General features: G+C 42.0%; 1 protein-coding gene across 1 annotated transcript in view; it reads right to left on the reverse strand.

The window, feature by feature from the left end:
* Nucleotides 1-20,285, reverse strand: part of LOC128661749 (protein brambleberry-like) — a 104,989-nt gene that overhangs the window by 70,810 nt on the left and 13,894 nt on the right. The window contains exons 4-5 of the mRNA XM_053715968.1: nt 15,765-15,987; nt 14,415-14,531 (exon numbers count right to left, since the gene is read on the reverse strand). Of these exons, the coding sequence (XP_053571943.1) occupies nt 14,415-14,531; nt 15,765-15,987 (340 nt within the window). The remainder of the gene's footprint in view (nt 1-14,414; nt 14,532-15,764; nt 15,988-20,285) is intronic.

The following is a 20,285-nucleotide window of genomic DNA, read 5'->3' on the forward strand; positions in this document are numbered from 1 at the left end:
TAGCCCCAGAGAGAACGAAAATCCAAAATTGATGTATGTGTGAATTAATGTAATAAACTACTACATATTAAAGACAATGTTTAGCCTAAAAAGCGCTGATCAGGCGTTTACAAGTGCAGTATCGTTAATCTAAAAACAGCAAGTCTACTTGTACAGACAAACAAATAAAAACACGCAAGAATGATATATTTGAAGCGAAGATCCCAGTACAGATCTTATGAAAGTCCACATCAACTGGAAGTTTGTTAGTGACGTCAGGAGCTGCAACGAGATTGAGATCCAAATGAACAGACAGGAAGAGAGCCAGACTAAACCGCTCTGAGTCCTGCACAGACGCCGGAAATCGGTCTGGCTCTCTTCCTGTCTGTTCATTTGGATCTCAATCTCGTTGCAGCTCCTGACGTCAAACTTCCAGTTGATGTGGACTTTCATATAATCTGTACTGGGATCTTCGCTTCAAATATACCATTCTTGCGTGTTATTTGTTTGTCTGTACAAGTAGACTTGCTGTTTTTAGATTAACGATACTGCACTTGTAGTAAATGCCTGATCAGCGCTTTTTAGGCTAAACATTGTCTTTGATGTATGTGTGAATTAATGTAATAAACTACTACATATTCATTTTGGATTTTCGTTCTCTCTGGGGCTAATTTATGTGTTATTTCAGCCTCTGATATCTGCCATTTAATATAGAGGTTTCATATACTCATTTATATTTTTAGACCAATTTAAGCTGTATTTTCAGCACCGTTTTTTTTTTTTAGTATCTTGGGTACTATTGTGTGTTTTAATCGCCTAACCTTTCCAATGGTATAAGTCTTGGGGATCTGGGCGGAAAAAAAAAATAAAAAAAAATTGAAAATAGTATAAAACAGAATATTAAATTCAGCTTAGCACTCAGGGTTTTAAAGGGACACTGAACTTCAGTTGCGATTCAGACAGAGCAGCAATTTTAAACAACTTTCTAATTTACTCCTATAATCAAATTTTCTTCATTCTCTTGGTATCTATTTGAAATGAAAGAATGTAAGTTTAGATGCCGGCCCATTTTTGGTTTACAACCTGGGTTGTTCTTGCCGATTGGTGGATACATTAATTTGCCAATAAAAAGTGTCCTGAACCAAAAAAAAAAAAAGACCCTTAGATGCCTTATTTTTAAAATAAAGATAACAAGAAAACAAAAAAAACTTAATAGGAGTAAATTAGAAAGTTGTTTAAAATTGCATGCTCTGACATGCCCGAGTTCCGGGGGAGGAGCGTAAGGTCACTTAACGCTTGCTCTGTGTCTCCCAGCAAGAGCCGTTGGCAGAGAAGTCTTGTGCCAAAAACCTTGAGCGGCTCGCATAGCATTTCTCAAACTGCTACCGCAACTCCAGCAGTGCTATACTAACGCACTGAGCTGCATATGGCAGCAATCTTGAAGGACTGAGCGTCTGTCTCCCTTATCCACCATCAGCTTTATATCTTCTCGGCAGAGGTAAATCTGTGGCCCGCATAGCTGACACCCTCCCACGAGTTCTGCGCGAAGGAGGTTGAATTTAACCTTTTATTCTACAGATTGCTCTCCACGCCGGATCTACATCTAAGCCTGGACTGCTTCCTGTGCCTCAGCCCTCCCCCAAGTGCTGCAAGAGGGGGGTTGAATCTAACCTTTTTTGCTACAGACTGTCCTTCACGTCGGCTCTACATCTAAGTCTGGACTGGTTCCCGCACTTGTGTGGCTGCTCACCTGCAGTCTCCTTTATCTGATTCCAGTTCCGAGTTGCTCCGACTGCAGCTTCCCCTGGTCCTGAGGTCCTGTCCGTGAGATCCTCCTCCCCTCCTACAGGTGCTGTGAGAGGGGAGGCTTGCCCTGATCCTCTCCGGGCTCCTAGCGAGGCATTGCATTAAGAGCCCCTATACTGCTTGTGTGTTCCAGCAGCCATATTTATTTATTTGCACAAGCTTATCACAACGTACACCCAAGTACAAAATCTGCTTTGCCTCACTTTATCAAGGTGGACATTGTGGCAGACCTCTCTAGCAAAATCCTTTCAGAAGTACCAGTTATATCACTAACCACTAATCTTGTTTTCAGATTCTTATTTAACTACTTTTCCTTTAAGGGTTAAGTTGTTAAATACAGTTTAACAGTAATTAGATAGTTAGCTGTTGAATCTCCCCCACGTTAGGGGGGTTCACAAACATTTGCAGGAGGGATAATAAGCATTTCTGTTTAAATATTTTAGAAGCCTGCAAAGTTGGGGGGCTCAACTCCTAGGACAGATTCCTGATCTATAACCCTAGTCTTAGACGAGAAGAATTGATTATCCCAGCAAGCACAACTGGGGCATACATAAATACAGGTCAGAATAGAGACTTTGCCTCCAAGTACAGATGTAAGCCGTAAACCTTATTCAACAATCCCTTCAGTAAAAAGAATCGTAGCGAAATTACAGGTAGATCAGGGAGGTAGGAGAGGACAGAGAGGGCTCTCTAATCAGCCGAACTGCCCCTGATTTAGCGAGTGGGTGCGACATTTATCCGCAAAGGGTTTTTTGCATAGATGTCTGCCTTGGTTATACCGAGATAGATTGAACTGCCAATCTCCTTAACTGACTTGAAATTTTTATCACAGCACTTTGTTTTTTGTTTTTTCCTTCTTTGCTTGGCACAATTCACAAGCACTCACCTAGTACTCAGTGTTTCACACCTTTTTCTCCATCCCTCACTCCCCCTCTTTTTTTGTTTTCTTTTGCCTCTTCTCTTTTATCTTGCTAGGGGATTTTTCCCCTGCCTTATTCTCTTGTTTTCCACCAAATGGGTACTCTATACCCCCCTTTCTTTCATCGGCACAAGGACAAATTTTTATCCACACATTCCAACACTTCACCTCACCCTCAGTTATGGCGGCTAGGCAAAGACAAGAAAAACACAACCACTTTGGAAACCTCGGCAGAGATGCACCCTATTGCTACTAACCCTTTGCACTTACATGAGCCATTAGACGTACAATCATTAGTCTGAAAGCTCTGACCCCCAAATTCGATGTTCTCAACAATGAAATTAAGAAAGATATTTCGGCAGTTCAACAGATTATCTGAGGCAGAACAAAGAATCTTGTATCTGGAGGTCATATCACCAAGCTAGCAGTTAAGAATTCTAATCTCCTGAAAACCCAGAACAAGTTAAAAGACCTAGAGAATAACTCCAGGAGAAATAATTTTAGAGGTACTAGAAGAAAAGCAGTACAAAGACCTTAACAAGCTATTAACTGTTACTCTACCGCAACTTAGATTCCGCAGTCTCAACCAAAAATAGTTCTAGAGAGGGCCCACAGGCTAGGGTGGCTCACAACTGACAAAGGGAACCCTAGACCCAGGCCAATCATTGCCTAAGTGCTAAATTACCAAGATAAGGTCACACTATATCAAATTTAAAAAAAAAACAAAAAAACCCATATTCCATGCTGACGCGAAAATGTTATTCCAAAATTTCTCTGCTGAGACAGCAACACGGAGGGGGAATTGGCCCCAGTTTGCACAAAGCTAATTAATCAGGGTCTTCAAGCCACCTTAATTTACCCAGCCAGATTGAAGAGAACGGTCAATAACCAAATAAATTTTTTTTTTACTCTACTAGAGAAGCACAAAAATGTGTTGCTCAGATGTTTCCCCTGCTTAAATTGGGGAATGAGATAGGTTATCATTTACATTATTTCTAATTTTCTTTTTAATGACAGTCCTTCTGGGGGTTTCCCCCCCCCCCCATGGCCATATGAGAAAGGTGGGCCAATGGGGGTTGGTTGGGTTTGTTCGGTTCCTCTTCCCTTTTCTTCCTTTCCCCTCCTTAAATGTTGGGAACAGTGAGGGGATGCAAGTTGGTCTCCTGGAATATTGGAGGCATCACATCGCCTATCAAACTGAAGACAATATCTTACTTGAAAATAAATACTGATATTGCCTTTCTTCAGGAAACTCACTTAAAGTCAGAGGAAGTATCCAAACTTATTTGTTCCTGGGTTAAGGAAGTTTTCTCCCCCTAGTGCAGAAAGGAAAGGGGGTGTTGCAATATTGATTGGGAAAAAAAGATAACTTACGAAGTCTTACATATTAATACGGAGTGGAGATTTCTAACGTTGAAAGTTAAAAATTGCCAAAACCCTATATACATTCTGTAATGTCGATGCGCTGAATGTTTTTAATCCTACTTTCTGGGAAACACTACAAGGTAAAATATTATCCTATGCTGAGGGTTATCTGATAATGGGGAGATATCAATATGGCACCACAATATCCTTTAGATAGGCTGAGGCAAAATCCTCTTCCCAAGAACTAAAAGATAACAGAATTAAAAACCTTCACTAGGATATTCCGGAACCTCAGGGTCAGGGATATATGGAGATCCCAAAACCTGGACACTAGAGCATTTACTTGCCTTTCAAAGGCTCATAAAACCCTTTCCAGAATTGATTATTTCTCCTTGATGAAAGGCTGTGTAAATTGGGAGCTCTACCGGGTATTCTCCCTATGTGTGTCTGACCACGCTCCTATATTCCTTGAGCTACAGCCGGTTGATCTTCCTTCCAAGAAAAGTCTTATTTTCCCAATTATCTATCTTCAGATTTTGATTTTAAAAGCTGGCTTAAACGTAAATTTGAGGAATATGCTCATTTCAATCAGGATTATGTAAACCGCCCCGCTGTTTTCTGGGAAGCTGCAAAAGTGGTCATCAGAGGGGAGATACTAGCCTATAGTATTAACAGAACAAGGAAACTTAAGCTGAGGGGAAAAAAAAATTCTGAAGTCTCTATCGAATTCATATAATCGTTATTTGTTAGAGAAAACACAGGAAGCCTGGGTAAGGTATACACAAGCTAAAAAGGAAAGTGATACCTTCCTTATTCACAGGTCCACCCAGAAAGATCTAAAATTCCAAGCTAAGCTACTTAGATATGAAAGCAAAGCAGGGAAACTCCTTGCTAACCTAGTTAACAGAGAAGGGTCCAGCTTTTATTGAATCCTTTCAAAACTAAGGTAAAACCTCCACTACGTCAGAGAAGGCCCTAAAGATTCTCAGATTACCAAGATTTGTATTCATTTAAGTTGTCAAATAACCATGGAGCGTGATGATTTCTGGAGTAAGATCTCCTTCCCGACTAACATCCAACTTAACTGAAACCCTGAACTCCTCTCTCTGAAGTAGAAGTGTCTAAAGCTATCCAGGAATTACCCATAAAGCCTCAGGACCTGATGCTCTCCCTAACGAATTTTACAAAATACTCTCTCCATTAATTGCCCCATATCTTGTCATGCTCTTTAAGTATATGTACATTGAAGGCAACCCGGCATCATCTAGTTTTGCTGCTTCTTTTACAACCCTTATCCAAAAGCAAGGGAAGGATCCGGCTAAGAAAGAGTCTTATATAGACCTATAGCCCCTCCTGAACATGGAATACAAATTGCTTACCTCTATTTTGGCCCGAAGATTACAAACCCTTCTTCCTAGTATCCATAAAAACCAGGCGGGATTCTTGACTAAAACTCATCGGCAAAAATACAGGAACTCTGTTACTATTGATTATTTTAAAACTTTAGAGAAGCTGACCCGGGGGGGGGGGGGGGGCGATGAAACACGGACACCCCTGACTTGGCAATTATCTAAATAAGGCATTTGATTCAGTTCATTATGACCACCTTTTTTTACCCTCTCTCGATTTGGTTTCCGAGGCAAGTTCCTTAAATTCATTGATACATTTGTATAACAAGGCTTGTACAAAACTGGTAGTTAACGGTAGGACATCCACAGACATAAGGCAAAGAAGAGGTACCAGGCAGGGGTGCAATTGAACCTCTTGCCATTCTGATCAGACAACAAATGGAAGGTATCAAGATAGGTAAGGAGCTCAAAATAGCTCTACGCCAACAATATTCTCATTTATACTATGAACACTCGAACCAATATACCAAGGCTCTTATCAATCATTGACCAATTTGGTTTGTTCTCAGGATATAGGGTAAACACTACAAAGTCTGAGCTATTATGGATTAATCAAACTAAAGATTCACCTGCAAATTTACCTTCTGATTCATTCAAATATCTGGGCATTGTAATCTCCTCCAATCCGGACAGCTGGTATAGCCTCAATATCCTCCTGGCATTGAACAAAACTAGAGAAGCTATGAAAAATTGGCAAAATCTCCCTCTTTCCATCTCAGGTCATATAGCCCTGTATAAGATGATCATTCCTAAATTTCTGTATGTACTACCTTAGGGTAATCGCAGAGGAAGTAAAAAAAAAAATTCAGGTCTATCATTAACCCTTTTTGGGCATGGAGGATGATTTGTAACCTCTTGGAACTGGATGGAAGGGTCTCTAAATATGCCGTTGAAAGGGAATCCCCAATTCCAAGTGGGGCTGCAATCGGCACTCTTTCAGAGGTGGTATAATCTGGGTCTGGATAAGGTTGCCTACCTATTAGACAGTGAGAGAAGGCGTGTTAAAACATTTGCCTTCCTTAGGAGGAGAATTTAAACTTCCCCAAAAAGATTTTTGCCTACCTACAAGCAAGACATTTTGTCCTGAAACTAATAGATGAGAGAGGCTTGAATTGGTCTTGGGGAGTCTGGAAAATTGGCTCGCGTTAGTCAAGAATGGTCACGTCAATTTCTTCATGTTACTAATTTCTCAATTCCCTTAAAAGGTCCTATTACCCTGGAAAAAATCTCTTCCAAATGGGTATTAGTGGCACCTTTAAGTCAAGTAGATGCTAGACACATACAATCCTCTATCTCTGAAGTTCAGCGAGTTACTCTTCTTCATGGAGAGAATCTCATATTAAATTGCTTTATATGACATACGCCCAACAAAGGGCTCAAATGTGGGAATCCTAACTTTAATAAGTGCTCTCATGGATACCCCGGCTACACTGACTGGGTAGCTCCACCAAACTGGTTCTGCTTCCTCCCTGCCAACTGCAGCTATGTAGCTGGCAAGTGACCACAGCCTGTAGCCACTCCTGATGCTACAAAGCACCAGTATTCAGGGTACCACCATGTGGCAGACTCCAGCTACCCAGACTAGGTAACTCTGCCAGAGGGCCTTTCCTTTGCCTGGAACAGGCTGCTATGTAGCCCAGAAAAGTGATTTTAGCAGGAGCCCACCAAATAGACATACCAGCATTCTGGTGAAATAGGAACTGATTTTATTGTAAAACACTCCTTTTATACAAAAAGCTCATCTTGATAAAGCACTGGGCAATCCCACAATTTTCCCGCCCCTCCAGACATACCAGCGCCTCCATAACAGCCATAGTCCCACAGAAACCCAGGAACCAGGGGTGACGGTACTTCCAGTGTCATTTGAAACCTCTCGGTCCCCAGATGCCACAGTCAAAAGAGCGGCGTGATTCATTACTGGGAACTGGAGATACAGTGCATTGAAGTTATGGGAGTAGCGGTGTCCAAAACTCCTGGTTCTCAAAGGAGCTCCCCTCCGGTAATTCCCCCATCTCTTGTCCTCAGGGGCTACTAATCCCCAAACGAGCGGAGCTCTGGAGCAAAGGGCAGCTGGAGCGACCAGGGGTAAAGTTAGCAGGTGTTCTGTTCCTGTGACCGGGAGTTCCAGGAGCCTGGCCTGCCTTAGAGGGGTTAGGTGGGTGTCCGTTGTGAGGCGACCGACCAGAAGTTCCAGGAGCCTGGCCAGCCTAGGAGGGTTTTTCCGGGCAGGCCAGCTCTTCTCTGACAAAGTACTTGTGACAAAGCCAAGCAAACCAAAAGCTTCCAGAGATCGCAGTTGCTCTGAGGAGCCCAAAACCGATGAGAAACAGGGGTGAGGTAATAAGGGGGTGGGAGTTAGCCTTGGGGGTCTGGTATCCATGACATCCCCCCCCTCCAGTTCGGCAGACCCGGCTAAACGCTCAACAAGTAGGCCTGGGGCTGTCCGACAGAGGCCCTCCACTTCTTGGTTGCTGGGGAAGGTTATCCCATCTCTCCTGGGCTTGGGGCCTCCTGATGGCGTTTATCCCCTGCGCCCTAGTCACATGATGCAACATCCCAAAAAAGTTTGCCAATGCCGGCTCCCAAACAGTTCTCCCACAACTTCCAGTGTCCTTAAGTTCCATGGCCACACTGCCTCCCTGTGACTGTTGAGTACTGGCTGACCCACCAACAAACAAAGCCAGTGCAGGATTCCCAGCTGTATCCCCACCCCAGACTGTAGGTTGAGGTTGCTCCTTGGTGGGGCAGGCAAGACTCTGGTGCCCAAACTGGTGGCACCAAATGCAGTGGCGGGTATCCAACAAAGCCACTGCCAGTTTCCCAGCTGTAGGTGGAAGTTGCTCCTTAGTGGGGCAGGCAAAACTCTGGTGCTCAAACTTGTGGCACCAACTGCATGAGCGGGTAACCCCCCTGGGCTTGCCCAATGTGAGAAATACTCCAGGACAAGAAAAGGGTAGAGACCCTGCCAAGCTACTGAGGGGAGAGACTGTCTTCTCCAGAGAAGGAGATCTACCGCTGGGGAGGGAGGTTGGCTACCTCCGCTCCATGAGAAACTGCTCTGCCGCTGGGGAGAGAGAGAACGATAGTCTCCTCTCCCAAGAAGGGGCTCTGCTTACGGGGAGGGAGGACAACTATCTCCTCTCCCAGGGGATGGCTCTGCCGCTGGGGAGAGAGACCAACTGTCTCCTCTCCCAGGAAGAGGTTCTGTGTAAGGGGAGAGAGGACGACTACCTCTCCCTGGTTTCCCGGAGCTGCTGCAGGGGCTGGGCAGAAGCCGGTGGCTCTCTGCCCTGTTGCCAGCACTTCTGCTGGGTTGGCTCCCTTGTCCAAGGTCCATAAGCTCAGGGCCAGGCTGCTGATCTGTATCTAGCAGCTCCTTGTTGCTTTTGCTCTGTTGCCACTCCCAGACTGCTGTAGTATGCTGTTTAATGCAGTCTAGCAGTCTTTTGTATCTCTGTTCCATCTCCAATTCCTGGCCACATATATAATAAAAATTGTCTTGCAGCCAGGGTACCCCTGAGAGACTCAGCAGGCTCCCTCAGTACTCACAAATGTCCTTAAGTCTCCACTCCCCCTGACTCCCAAAATCTGGGTCCGCTGCCATTAGTTCAAATAGTAATCCAGGGCCACCGTAGCCAAAGCCCTCTGTGGGGATGCCATAAACCAGCCATGGCCACACTTGCATAGCATACCATCAGAGGGCCCTGTAGCTGTCATCCAGCACCATCTCATCCTGGATAGGTCCATCCAATTTAGACAGCCATTCCTCCCTGGGCTGTCCTCCCAGGCAAGGTCCTCATAACTTCCACTGGAGACAGTAATCATCCGGGGGGGAGGGTGGTTACTCGATAGGCCTACTCTTGTTGAAGTGCCTCCCTCCAGAGTCGCCGGCGGACAAGGTCCCTTTGTGCCAGCAGGTCCCAATACGAACTAGGACCGCCCAGCTGGGCCAGAGACTCCTGTACTCTCCTTAGGAGCTCAGTTCACATAGTTACCGGCTACTGTGGCACGTCTGTTAGCAGAAAGTGTGAAAGAAGCAGATCCCACCACTGCCACCAATGTGACGGCTACCCCGACTGGGTAGCTCTGCCAAACAGGTCCTGCTTCCTCCCTGCCAACTGCAGCTATGTAGCTGGCAAGTGACCACAGCCTGTAGCCACCCCTGATGACCAAAAGCACCAGTACTCAGGGCCCTACCCTGTGGCAGACTCCAGCTACCCAGGCTAAGTAGCTCTGCCAGAGGGTCCTTCCTCTGCCTGGAACAGGCTGCTATGTAGCCCCAGAAAGTGATTTTAGCAGGAGCCCACCCAAATAACTAGACATACTAGCATTCAGGTGAAACGGGGACTGATTTTATTGAAAAACACACCTTTTATACACAAAGCTCATCTTGATAAGACACTTGACAATCGCACAATTTTCCCGCCATTCCCACCCCTCTAGACAGACCGGCACCTACATAGTCCCACAGAATCCCAGGGGTGACTGTTTTGGGGTGATCCCGGGAGAGCGACAGCACTTCCAGCGTGATTCGTTACTGGGGACTGGAGATCCATTCCGTTTAAGTTATGGGGGTAGGGTTGTCCAAAAACCCCGGTTCCCAAAGGAGCTCCCCTCTGGTTATTCCCCCGCCTCTTGTCCTGCTTAGGTGCTACCAATCCTTAAAAGAGCAGAGCTCTGGAGCAAAGGGCTGCTGGAGCAACCAGGGGTAAAGTTAGCAGCCGACCGGGAGTTCCAGGAGCCCAGCCAGCCTTAGAGGGGTTAGGCAGGTGTTCGCTGGGAGGCGGCCGACCGGGAGTTCCAGGATCCTGGCCAGCCTAGGAGGGTTTTTCCAGTCAGAGGCCAGTTCTTTTCTGACAAAGTACCTGTGACAAAAACCAAGCAACCTAAAGCTTCCAGAGATCGCGGTTGCTATGAGGAGCCCAAAACAGATGAGAAACAGGGGTAAGGTAATAAGGGGGTGGGGGTTAGCCTTGGGGGTCTGGTATCCATGACAAGTGCCCAAAATGTTCATATTAGAGTATTGGATTAACAACACGTTGGGGGATCTCTCCTCTGGTCCTTTCATTGGCTTATTAGTGTTTATTTGGACAGATGAGAATCATTTTCATGCTAAGAACTGCTAGATACTTTTTTTTTTTTTTTAAATGGCAAGAGAGCTCGATTCCCAGTATATCTGAGATCAGGAACTGTTTAAAGAAGCAGTGTATTCTAGAGCAGATTGACACAAATATAAATGATGTACATGACTTAAGTTCTTTTTGAAATGGTCACTTTATTTAAAAAACTTTCCCGAGTAACGAAATTGATCTAATATACCCATTTAGAAACCAAGAATTGGTTCTGCTGGTGTACGGTAATTTTCTGCCCCCATACATCCCTCCCCTTCCTCTTTTTTGAGTTGCTTTATCTTCTGTTATTGGTTTTTTAAAATGGGGGGGGGGGGGGGGGAAAAAAACCTCCAGACTCTGGCTGTTATAGAATTAACACAACAAATGTATATCCATTCCTGTAAACTATAATATACATGAGTGCTTGGAACTGCTAGAGCAATGTTTGTTAATTGTTAGGGTGGGTGTATACACACCAAATTCACTTTGTTTTAGCCCGTTGTGACGGGAAAATCCTTTGTTATTCTCCTTATCCGTTCCTGATAATTTAATGTTAATTTTTTTCTGTTGGATATAAATAGTTATAAAAATAATTTCATGCTCTGAATCACAAAAGAAAAAAGTTGTGTTCAGTGTCCCTTTAAGCGTAACATCTATGGAAACATGTGAAGCTGGTCATACACATGACCTGCACATTTTAAACATGGCAGCTTTTATAAAAGGCAGGGCGTGAAAAAGATTTGAAAATCTAGAAGTCAGCTCAAGAAGATCTGCACGCACACAGCTAGATTGAAAGCAATATGGAAGACAGTTACAGCATTTGGCAAAATAGTGATAGGCCCAGGACCAAATGAAGGTTTCTTGCTCCCCGGGTCCCCAACCTACAGCCAGACAAGTGCCAGCTCCCCGGGTCCCTAACCTACAGCCGCACAATGCCTGCTCCCTGCGTTCACTTCTGCGTTATAAACTTATTTCCACACTGTTAAAATGGAGATATCCTCACGGTGGATAACAATCTTTTGTGTTAATATATCTTATATACAATTATATATATATTTTTTTCCCTATATTATTTTTTTCACTATTTTTAATATATATATTTTTACTCTCTGCTGAAGCCCTTTGCTTTAAGCACCCTCCACACTTCTATATTTTTCCCTTTGTATTTATCCTGGCAACCTGGTGGAAGGTTGCTAAGGAGCGGCACTGAGTGACGTAGCGCAACACACTTTTTCTCTAGTTTGTTCATAACTAAACATGTTGTATACAAATCTCAAGGTGTTTACTGTCCCTTTCAAATGAGGACAAAACTGAAAAGCCTATTGGTGAGTTTCAATCTTTAATAGAAGCATTTTAGCAATATTTCCATTAACAGAAATGCTTCGGTTACCGTTTTACAGCAGCATATGCACATATACTGAGTATCTGTGCACATGGGTGTTCAAAGGGGGCCTGGTACTTTGCTCCATTTAAACCACCAAGCACACAGCTAGATTAAACCTTCCTCTAGTCTGCTTATGATCTAGCTGTGTGCTGGCAAGAGAGGGCCAGACCTTCTATTAATTGTTTTGTAAATTTCCCTATTTGTTTTGCTCCCAGGCAGATCTGGGGGCAACGGGCTGAGTTGCTGAATACATACATACCCTATATTATTTTTTCACTATATATTTCACACACACTCTGCTGAAGCCCTTTGCTTTAAGCGCCCTCCACACTTCTATATTTTTCACTTTGTAGTTATGAACAAACCACTTTGCAATATATTTTTATTTGCCCCTTTTCATGTAATGTAGCTCTGAAAATTGAGCAAATTCTAATTCTCATAACATGAAATGCACCTGCTGACTTCATGGTTAACTGTGCTACATACCTGTCCCTAAATGACATTAGATAACTGCAAAACAAAGTATTATACTATTATGATCATGCCTAGACTTGCTGTCTGCTGACTAAAGCCCAAATCGTCTCCTCCAAATAAGGCAAAATTTCAGTGGCGTTTGGCTATTGAAAAATATTTTTAAAAAAAGGTTTACTTTGCTGATCTGTTATTCTAGAGCAACATAATATAAATGTCTTCTAATGACAGTGTTTAATGCCTCTAACCTTTTAAAGACGGACATTCCATGCCAGACGAACGGCGCTTACTGCATGGGATCAGGTCATGGTGGGTGTGCCTAGCGTTGTAGGCTCGCCCCCCTGACCCGATCCCATCAATCTCACGATCGCATGCACAATTGCAAGATTTCAATTTGTTTACATTGGAACTTTGTTCCGATATAGACTAATTTAAACCGGCACGAAAAAGAGTTAAGTTTATTGAACAAAAGCAAATGCAACTTCTAAAGCATCACACAGTGAAGCCATGTATGCTCAGAGGCAAATAAGTAAAAAACAAAACAAAGGGGGAAACATAAAAGCAAAAACAATCTGTTCAGAAAAATGGATAAAACGCGCTAGTAAGCACATTCCAGTTTCTATAGCATAGCAAGCTGGTTAGTCTCACTTGCTGATTATAGCACAAATGTCTGAGCTATTAAAAGCCTGGATACATCACACAAAACTGGCGATGAGTTGATGTATTGTCACTTTCTGCAAGATAAGTCATTAGTAGCAATTGAAAGCTAGACTCAATCCTGTACTGAAAACAGATTTGTTTGAGAATATGCATATTTATTTATATAAGTTTAAATACCAAACAAATTTGTAAAGTATTGTATAAAGTAATGGGCGAGGCCATGTTGTAACCTAGGTCTCTCTTAACTGCTCTGTGAGGCCAAAGTCTGATATACTGTATATTTACCAGACTAAGCTTTAATGCTGCAATGTGCACTTTTTTTTACAGTAGTTGGAGCCTAGATATTAGCATGCCCCAGTAGCCGATCACTGGATGCCTCAGGAGTGGGGTAGCCCACAGCAATGCACAAAAAAAAAAAAGCGGCCCATAGTCATGTGATCACTTTAACAATGGCTTCTCTTGGCCCTGCCCTTGTGCCCCAGTGAACACGTAAAGTGATTAAGTAACATTTATTTTAATAAAGTATTTTTGTAATTTGATTTTATGTGTTAGTGTTTTTACCCCTAAATCAAATGTTCTGCCCTTGGCGATAAAAGGGTTAAACAATGTGTCAAAATTCCTCTAGATAAATACCCTAGGGTGTCTAAATTCTACAAATATGTAACTGGCTTAATTTAGTTTACAGTCCAAGCACAGCGAATTTTAGTGTCAATTTAATAATTCCATATTTGTAGTATTTAGCCTATAAATTACTTGGAAACTGAAGACATATGAGAATCGGAGCAAATAGTCTTTTTGGAGGTATTTTTCTTTAGATACACTAGTTTTGTAGAAATGGTTACAAAGAAAACTGCAAAAATGCTCCCCCCCTAAATTCCTATTTATTATTCTAAATACCCATATAGGTCATCACTAGAGAGGCCTGTTTGTGTGTATAATTTGTATGGGTGAACTTGAGTGGACAATGAGCAAACATGCCAAAATTGCCTGCGTCATTCAGTTGTAGTTTACTCTGTGTAGAGATGTTAGTATGTCATGGTAAAGATTCACCGTGTTGTTTACAGACATTGCAGCAGTGTAAACCAGTGAATAGGAGTAGATACTATCTGTAAATCTGCTGCAGGTGTGATAGTACAAATATACTGAATGGGTTATAAATGTTCAGTTGGTTGTGAAAATATTTTATCATAGCTTCATGTACAGATCCCCTAAACCTTTACACCTTTGTGTGAGCATCTCAGACACCCAACACTGAGCTTTTTTTACAGTAAAATAACCAAGTATATTAGCGAGGAAGTCTGTGAACTCACCTATTTTAGAGTAGACTTCATGAGATCTGCTCCGGACCTCAGAAAGGTCAGCCAGTATGGCCTTATGCCCCTTTTGTAGTTCAGTGTCCTGCTCCACCAGCTGACTGCTCACATTCTCTATGGCAGAAGAACAGGTGTTCAACACGTTTATACGTAGCAAACATGAATAGCACTCTACAGCCCAGTTTCATTTAGCTAAACATCCAATAAATAAGCTAAGCAATAACTAGTGCCCAACTTCAAAGCAGGTTTCACCCAGTGCAGGTAAAATCATGCCATGTGCATGAAGATATCCAATTACTTTTGTATACAGATAAATGGAAGCAATGTAATGGTACCCAATTATATAGGCTGTCCTATGTACCAAAACAAATATTTATAAAATAACTGGATAGGTGAACAAGTAAAGCAAAAAAAAAAAAAAAACACACAGCAAACCGGACATACGACAGATGTGCTCAGTCTAATGTAAGGTGTCAAAAAGTCTATAAAAGCAGCTCCCAATTGTATTTAATCTAATGTGCTAAAAAAATAAAAAGCTCTTAAAGCAATCACTATACAGACTCAGATAAAATACAATTTGTGCACTTAACTAATTTTAGTTTGTCCACCGTTTTAAGATTAGTATAAAAATCTAAAAACCAGGACAGACTTATTTCACGATATGCCAAGTTACCCATTAACAGGTAGCTGAATGTCACATGACACCACATCAAGGTCAGGGTGGGCCAGTAGGGAAACCTGGCTAAAAACATAACCCCTTGTGAAAAGTGAGATAAAACCAAATGCTTTATTAGAGCACATTGATGACAAACATACAAACCGATGGAGGTATCAGGGATGGCAAAACTATGGCTCTAATGCCCAAGATACACAAACTCCTTTAGGCTACCACCATTCTGCTTGGCTTCTTTGGCTGCAATCGTGTTTAGTTTTTGGAGGAATCCTGCTATATATCTTGAGTGAGCTTTAAATTGATTACACACACATGAATGTATAAGTAAATGCCTTTAATGTGAATATCCCTTTAAATATCAAAAAGTGTACCATGGATACGCAAGACTTGGATCCCCTGGTTTATGCCTTTTACTACATTGCCTCTTATCTTGATTATGAAGAGTATGTCCTTAGGTGGCTGCTGCTATAAATAACTCAGGGACTAGCCCTCACAAGGGTCCCTTTGGCTTCATCTAGATCACCCGTCCTATAGAGGTCCTTTATGCTAAATGCAACATGACAGTGCGCACACAAGCATCAACCACCATCTGTTTCTTGTAGAACACTGAAATGGTGAGAAGATGCAACCTTGGAAGTAAAAGGTGACATTAAGATCATAAAATACATTTTTACCCATCTTCTGTGTGATTCCTTCAATGAGCTGGGCCACTAGCTGATGACCGCTGGCAATCAGGGCCTTTTCCTCTGCCAGCTTCTCTAAGTTGCCACTGATTGAGGTCTCCATCTTCTCCTGGTTGTTCTGTAGTTGCTCCTGCTGGTTTAGGAGCTCATTTTGGCTGCTCACGACCTTCTGCAGGGACTCTGAGGTCAGCTCCTTAAGCTCCTCTTGTCCATCCTGGAACAATAAACATAATTTATGTAAGAACTTACCTGATAAATTCATTTCTTTCATATTAGCAAGAGTCCATGAGCTAGTGACGTATGGGATATACATTCCTACCAGGAGGGGCAAAGTTTCCCAAACCTTAAAATGCCTATAAATACACCCCTCACCACACCCACAATTCAGTTTAACGAATAGCCAAGAAGTGGGGTGATAAGAAAAAAGTGCAAAAGCATATAAAATAAGGAATTGGAATAATTGTGCTTTATACAAAAAAATCATAACCACCACAAAAAAAGGGCGGGCCTCATGGACTCTTGCTAATATGAAAGAAATGGATTTATCAGGTAAGTTCTTACATAAATTATGTTTTCTTTCATGTAATTAGCAAGAGTCCATGAGCTAGTGACGTATGGGATAATGACTACCCAAGATGTGGATCTTTCCACACAAGAGTCACTAGAGAGGGAGGGATAAAATAAAGACAGCCAGTTCCTGCTGAAAATAATCCACACCCAAAATAAAGTTTAATGAAAAACATAAGCAGAAGATTCAAACTGAAACCGCTGCCTGAAGTACTTTTCTACCAAAAACTGCTTCAGAAGAAGAAAATACAACAAAATGGTAGAATTTGGTAAAAGTATGCAAAGAGGACCAAGTTGCCGCTTTGCAAATCTGATCAACCGAAGCTTCATTCCTAAACGCCCAGGAAGTAGAAACTGACCTAGTAGAATGAGCTGTAATCCTATGAGGCGGAGTCTTACCCGACTCAACATAGGCAAGATGAATTAAAGAAGTCAACCAAGATGCCAAAGAAATGGCAGAAGTTTTCTGGCCTTTCTAAAACCGGAAAAGATAACAAATAAACTGGAAGTCTTTCGGAAAGACTTAGTAGCTTCAACATAATATTTCAAAGCTCTAATAACATCCAAAGAATGCAACGATTTCTCCTTAGAATTCTTAGGATTAGGACATAATGAAGGAACCACAATGTCTCTACTAATGTTGTTGGAATTCACAACTTAGGTAAAAATTCAAAAGAAGTTCGCAACACCGCCTTATCCTGATGAAAAATCAGAAAAGGAGACTCACAAGAAAGCAGATAATTCAGAAACTCTTCTGGCAGAAGAGATGGCCAAAAGGAACAAAACTTTCCAAGAAAGTAATTTAATATCCAATGAATGCATAGGTTCAAATGGAGGAGCTTGAAGAGCCCCCAGAACCAAATTCAAACTCCAAGGAGGAGAAATTGACTTAATGACAGGCTTTATACGAACCAAAGTTTGTACAAAACAATGAATATCAGGAAGAATAGCAATCTTTCTGTGAAAAAGAACAGAAAGAGCAGAGATTTGACCTTTCAAGGAACTTGCGGACAAACCTTTATCCAAACCATCCTGAAGAAACTGTAATATTCTCGGTATTCTAAAAGAATGCCAAGAAAAATGATGAGAAAGACACCAAGAAATACAAGTCTTCCAGACTCTATAATATATCTCTCTGGATACAGATTTACGAGCCTATAACATAGTATTAATCACAGAGTCAGAGAAACCTCTTTGACCAAGAATCAAACGTTCAATCTCCATACCTTTAAATTTGAGGATTTCAGATCCTGATGGAAAAAAGGACCTTGAGACAAAAGGTCTGGTCTTAACGGAAGAGTCCACGGTTGGCAAGAGGCCATCCGGACAAGATCCGCATACCAAAACCTGTGAGGCCATGCCGGAGCTACCAGCAGAACAAACGAGCATTCCTTCAGAATCTTGGAGATTACTCTTGGAAGAAGAACTAGAGGCGGAAAGATATAGGCAGGATGATACTTCCAAGGAAGAGATAATGCATCCACTGCCTCCGCCTGAGGATCCCGGGATCTGGACAGATACCTGGGAAGTTTCTTGTTTAGATGAGAAGCCATCAGATCTATTTCTGGAAGTTCCCACATTTGAACAATCTGAAGAAATACCTCTGGGTGAAGAGACCATTCGCCCGGATGCAACGTTTGGCGACTGAGATAATCCGCTTTCCAATTGTCCATACCTGGGATATGAACCGCAGAGATTAGACAGGAGCTGGATTCCGCCCAAACCAAAATTCGAGATACTTCTTTCATAGCCAGAGGACTGTGAGTCCCTCCTTGATGATTGATGTATGCCACAGTTGTGACATTGTCTATCTGAAAACAAATGAACAACTCTCTCTTCAGAAGAGGCCAAGACTGAAGAGCTCTGAAAATTGCACGGAGTTCCAAAATATTGATCGGAAATCTCACCTCCTGAGATTCCCAAACCCCTTGTGCCGTCAGATACCCCCACACAGCTCCCCAACCTGTAAGACTTGCATCTGTTGAGATTATAGTCCAGGTCGGAAGAACAAAGAAGCCCCCTGAACTAAACGATGGTGATCTGTCCACCATGTCAGAGAGAGGGTCGTAAAATCGGTTTAAAGATATTAATTGAGATATCTTTGAGTAATCCCTGCACCATTGGTTCAGCATACAGAGCTGAAGAGGTCGCATGTGAAAACGAGCAAAGGAGATCGCATCTGATGCGGCAGTCCTAAGACCCAACATTTCCATGCATAAGGCTACCAAAGGGAATGATTGTGACTGAAGGTTTTGACAAGCTGATATCAATGTTAAACTTCTCCTGTCTGACAAGGACAGAGTCATAGACACTGAATTTATCTAGAAACCTAAAAAGGTTACCCTTGTCTGAGGAATCAATGAACTGATTGGTAAATTGATCCTCCAACCATGAACTTGAAGAACAACACAAGTCTATTCGTATGAGATTCTTCGAAAATGAGAAGACTGGGCAAGTACCAAGATATCGTCCAAATAAGGAAATACCAAAACCCTATTCTCTGATTACAGAAAGAAGGGCACCGAGAACCTTTGAAAAAAATTCTTGGAACTGAGGCTAGGCCAAACGGTAGAGCCACAAAACTGGTAATGCTTGTCTAAAAAGAGAATCTCAGACACTAAAAGTGATCTGGATGAATCGGAATATGCAGATACACATCCTGTAAATCTATTGTAGACATATAATGCCCTTGCTAAACAAAAGGCAGGATAGTCCTACAGTAACCATCTTGAATGTTGGTATCCTAACATAACGATTCAATAATGATAGATCCGGAACTGGTCTGAAGGAATTGACCTTCTTTGGTACAATGAAGAGATAAAATAAAACCCCAGCCCCTATTCCAGAACTGGAACAGGCATAAATACTCCAGCCAACTCTAGATCTGAAACACATTTCAGAAATGCTGAGCCTTTGCTGTGTTAACTGGGACACGGGAAAAAAAAGAATCTCTTAGCAGGAGGCCTTAACTTGAAGCCAATTCTGTACCTTTCTGAAACAATGTTTCTGAAACCAGAGATTAAGAACGGAATTGATCCAAATTTCTTTGAAGAAAACGTAATCTGCCCCATACCAGCTGAGCTGGAATAAGGGCCGCACCTTCATAGGTACTTAGGAGCTGGCTATAGGTTTCTATAAGGCTTGGATATATTCCAAACTGGAAATAGTTTCCAAACTGATACCGCTCCTGAGGATGAAGGATCAGGCTTTTGTTCCTTGTTGTGAGGAAAGGAACGAAAATGATTATTTACCCTGGAAAGAAAGGGAAAGCAAAGTTGACTTAGAAGACATGTCAGCATTCCAAGTTTAATCCATAAAGCTTTTCTAGCTAAAATAGCTAGAGGCATATACCTGACATCAACTCTAATGATATCAAAAGATGGTATCACCAATAAAATTATTAGCATGTTATAGAATAAGAATAATGCTATAAAATTATGATCTGTTACTTGTTGCGCTAAAGCTTCTAACCAAAAAGTTGAAGCTGCAGCAACATCCGCTAAAAATATAGCAGGTCTAAGAAGATTACCTGAACATAAGGAAGCTTTTCTTAGAAAGGATTCAATTTTCCTATCTAAAGGATCCTTAAATTAAGTACTATCTGCCGTAGGAATAGTAGTACATTAGCAGGAGTAGAGACAACCCCATAACCTTAGGGATTTTTGTCCCAAAAAACTCTAATCTGTCAGATGGCACAGGATATAATTTGCTTAAACGTCTAGAAGGAGTAAATAAATTACCCAAATTATTCCATTCCCTGGAAATTACTTCAGAAATAGCATCAGGGAGATAAAACACTTCTGGAATAACTACAGGAGATTTAAAAACCTTATTTAAACGTTTACATTTAGTATCAAGAGGACCAGAATCCTCTATTTCTAATGCAAATAACACTTCTTTAAGTAAAGAACGAATAAATTCCATCTTGAACAAATACAAAGATTT

Source organism: Bombina bombina, chromosome 5, assembly GCF_027579735.1.
Source record: "Bombina bombina isolate aBomBom1 chromosome 5, aBomBom1.pri, whole genome shotgun sequence".
NCBI classification, from domain to species: domain Eukaryota; kingdom Metazoa; phylum Chordata; class Amphibia; order Anura; family Bombinatoridae; genus Bombina; species Bombina bombina.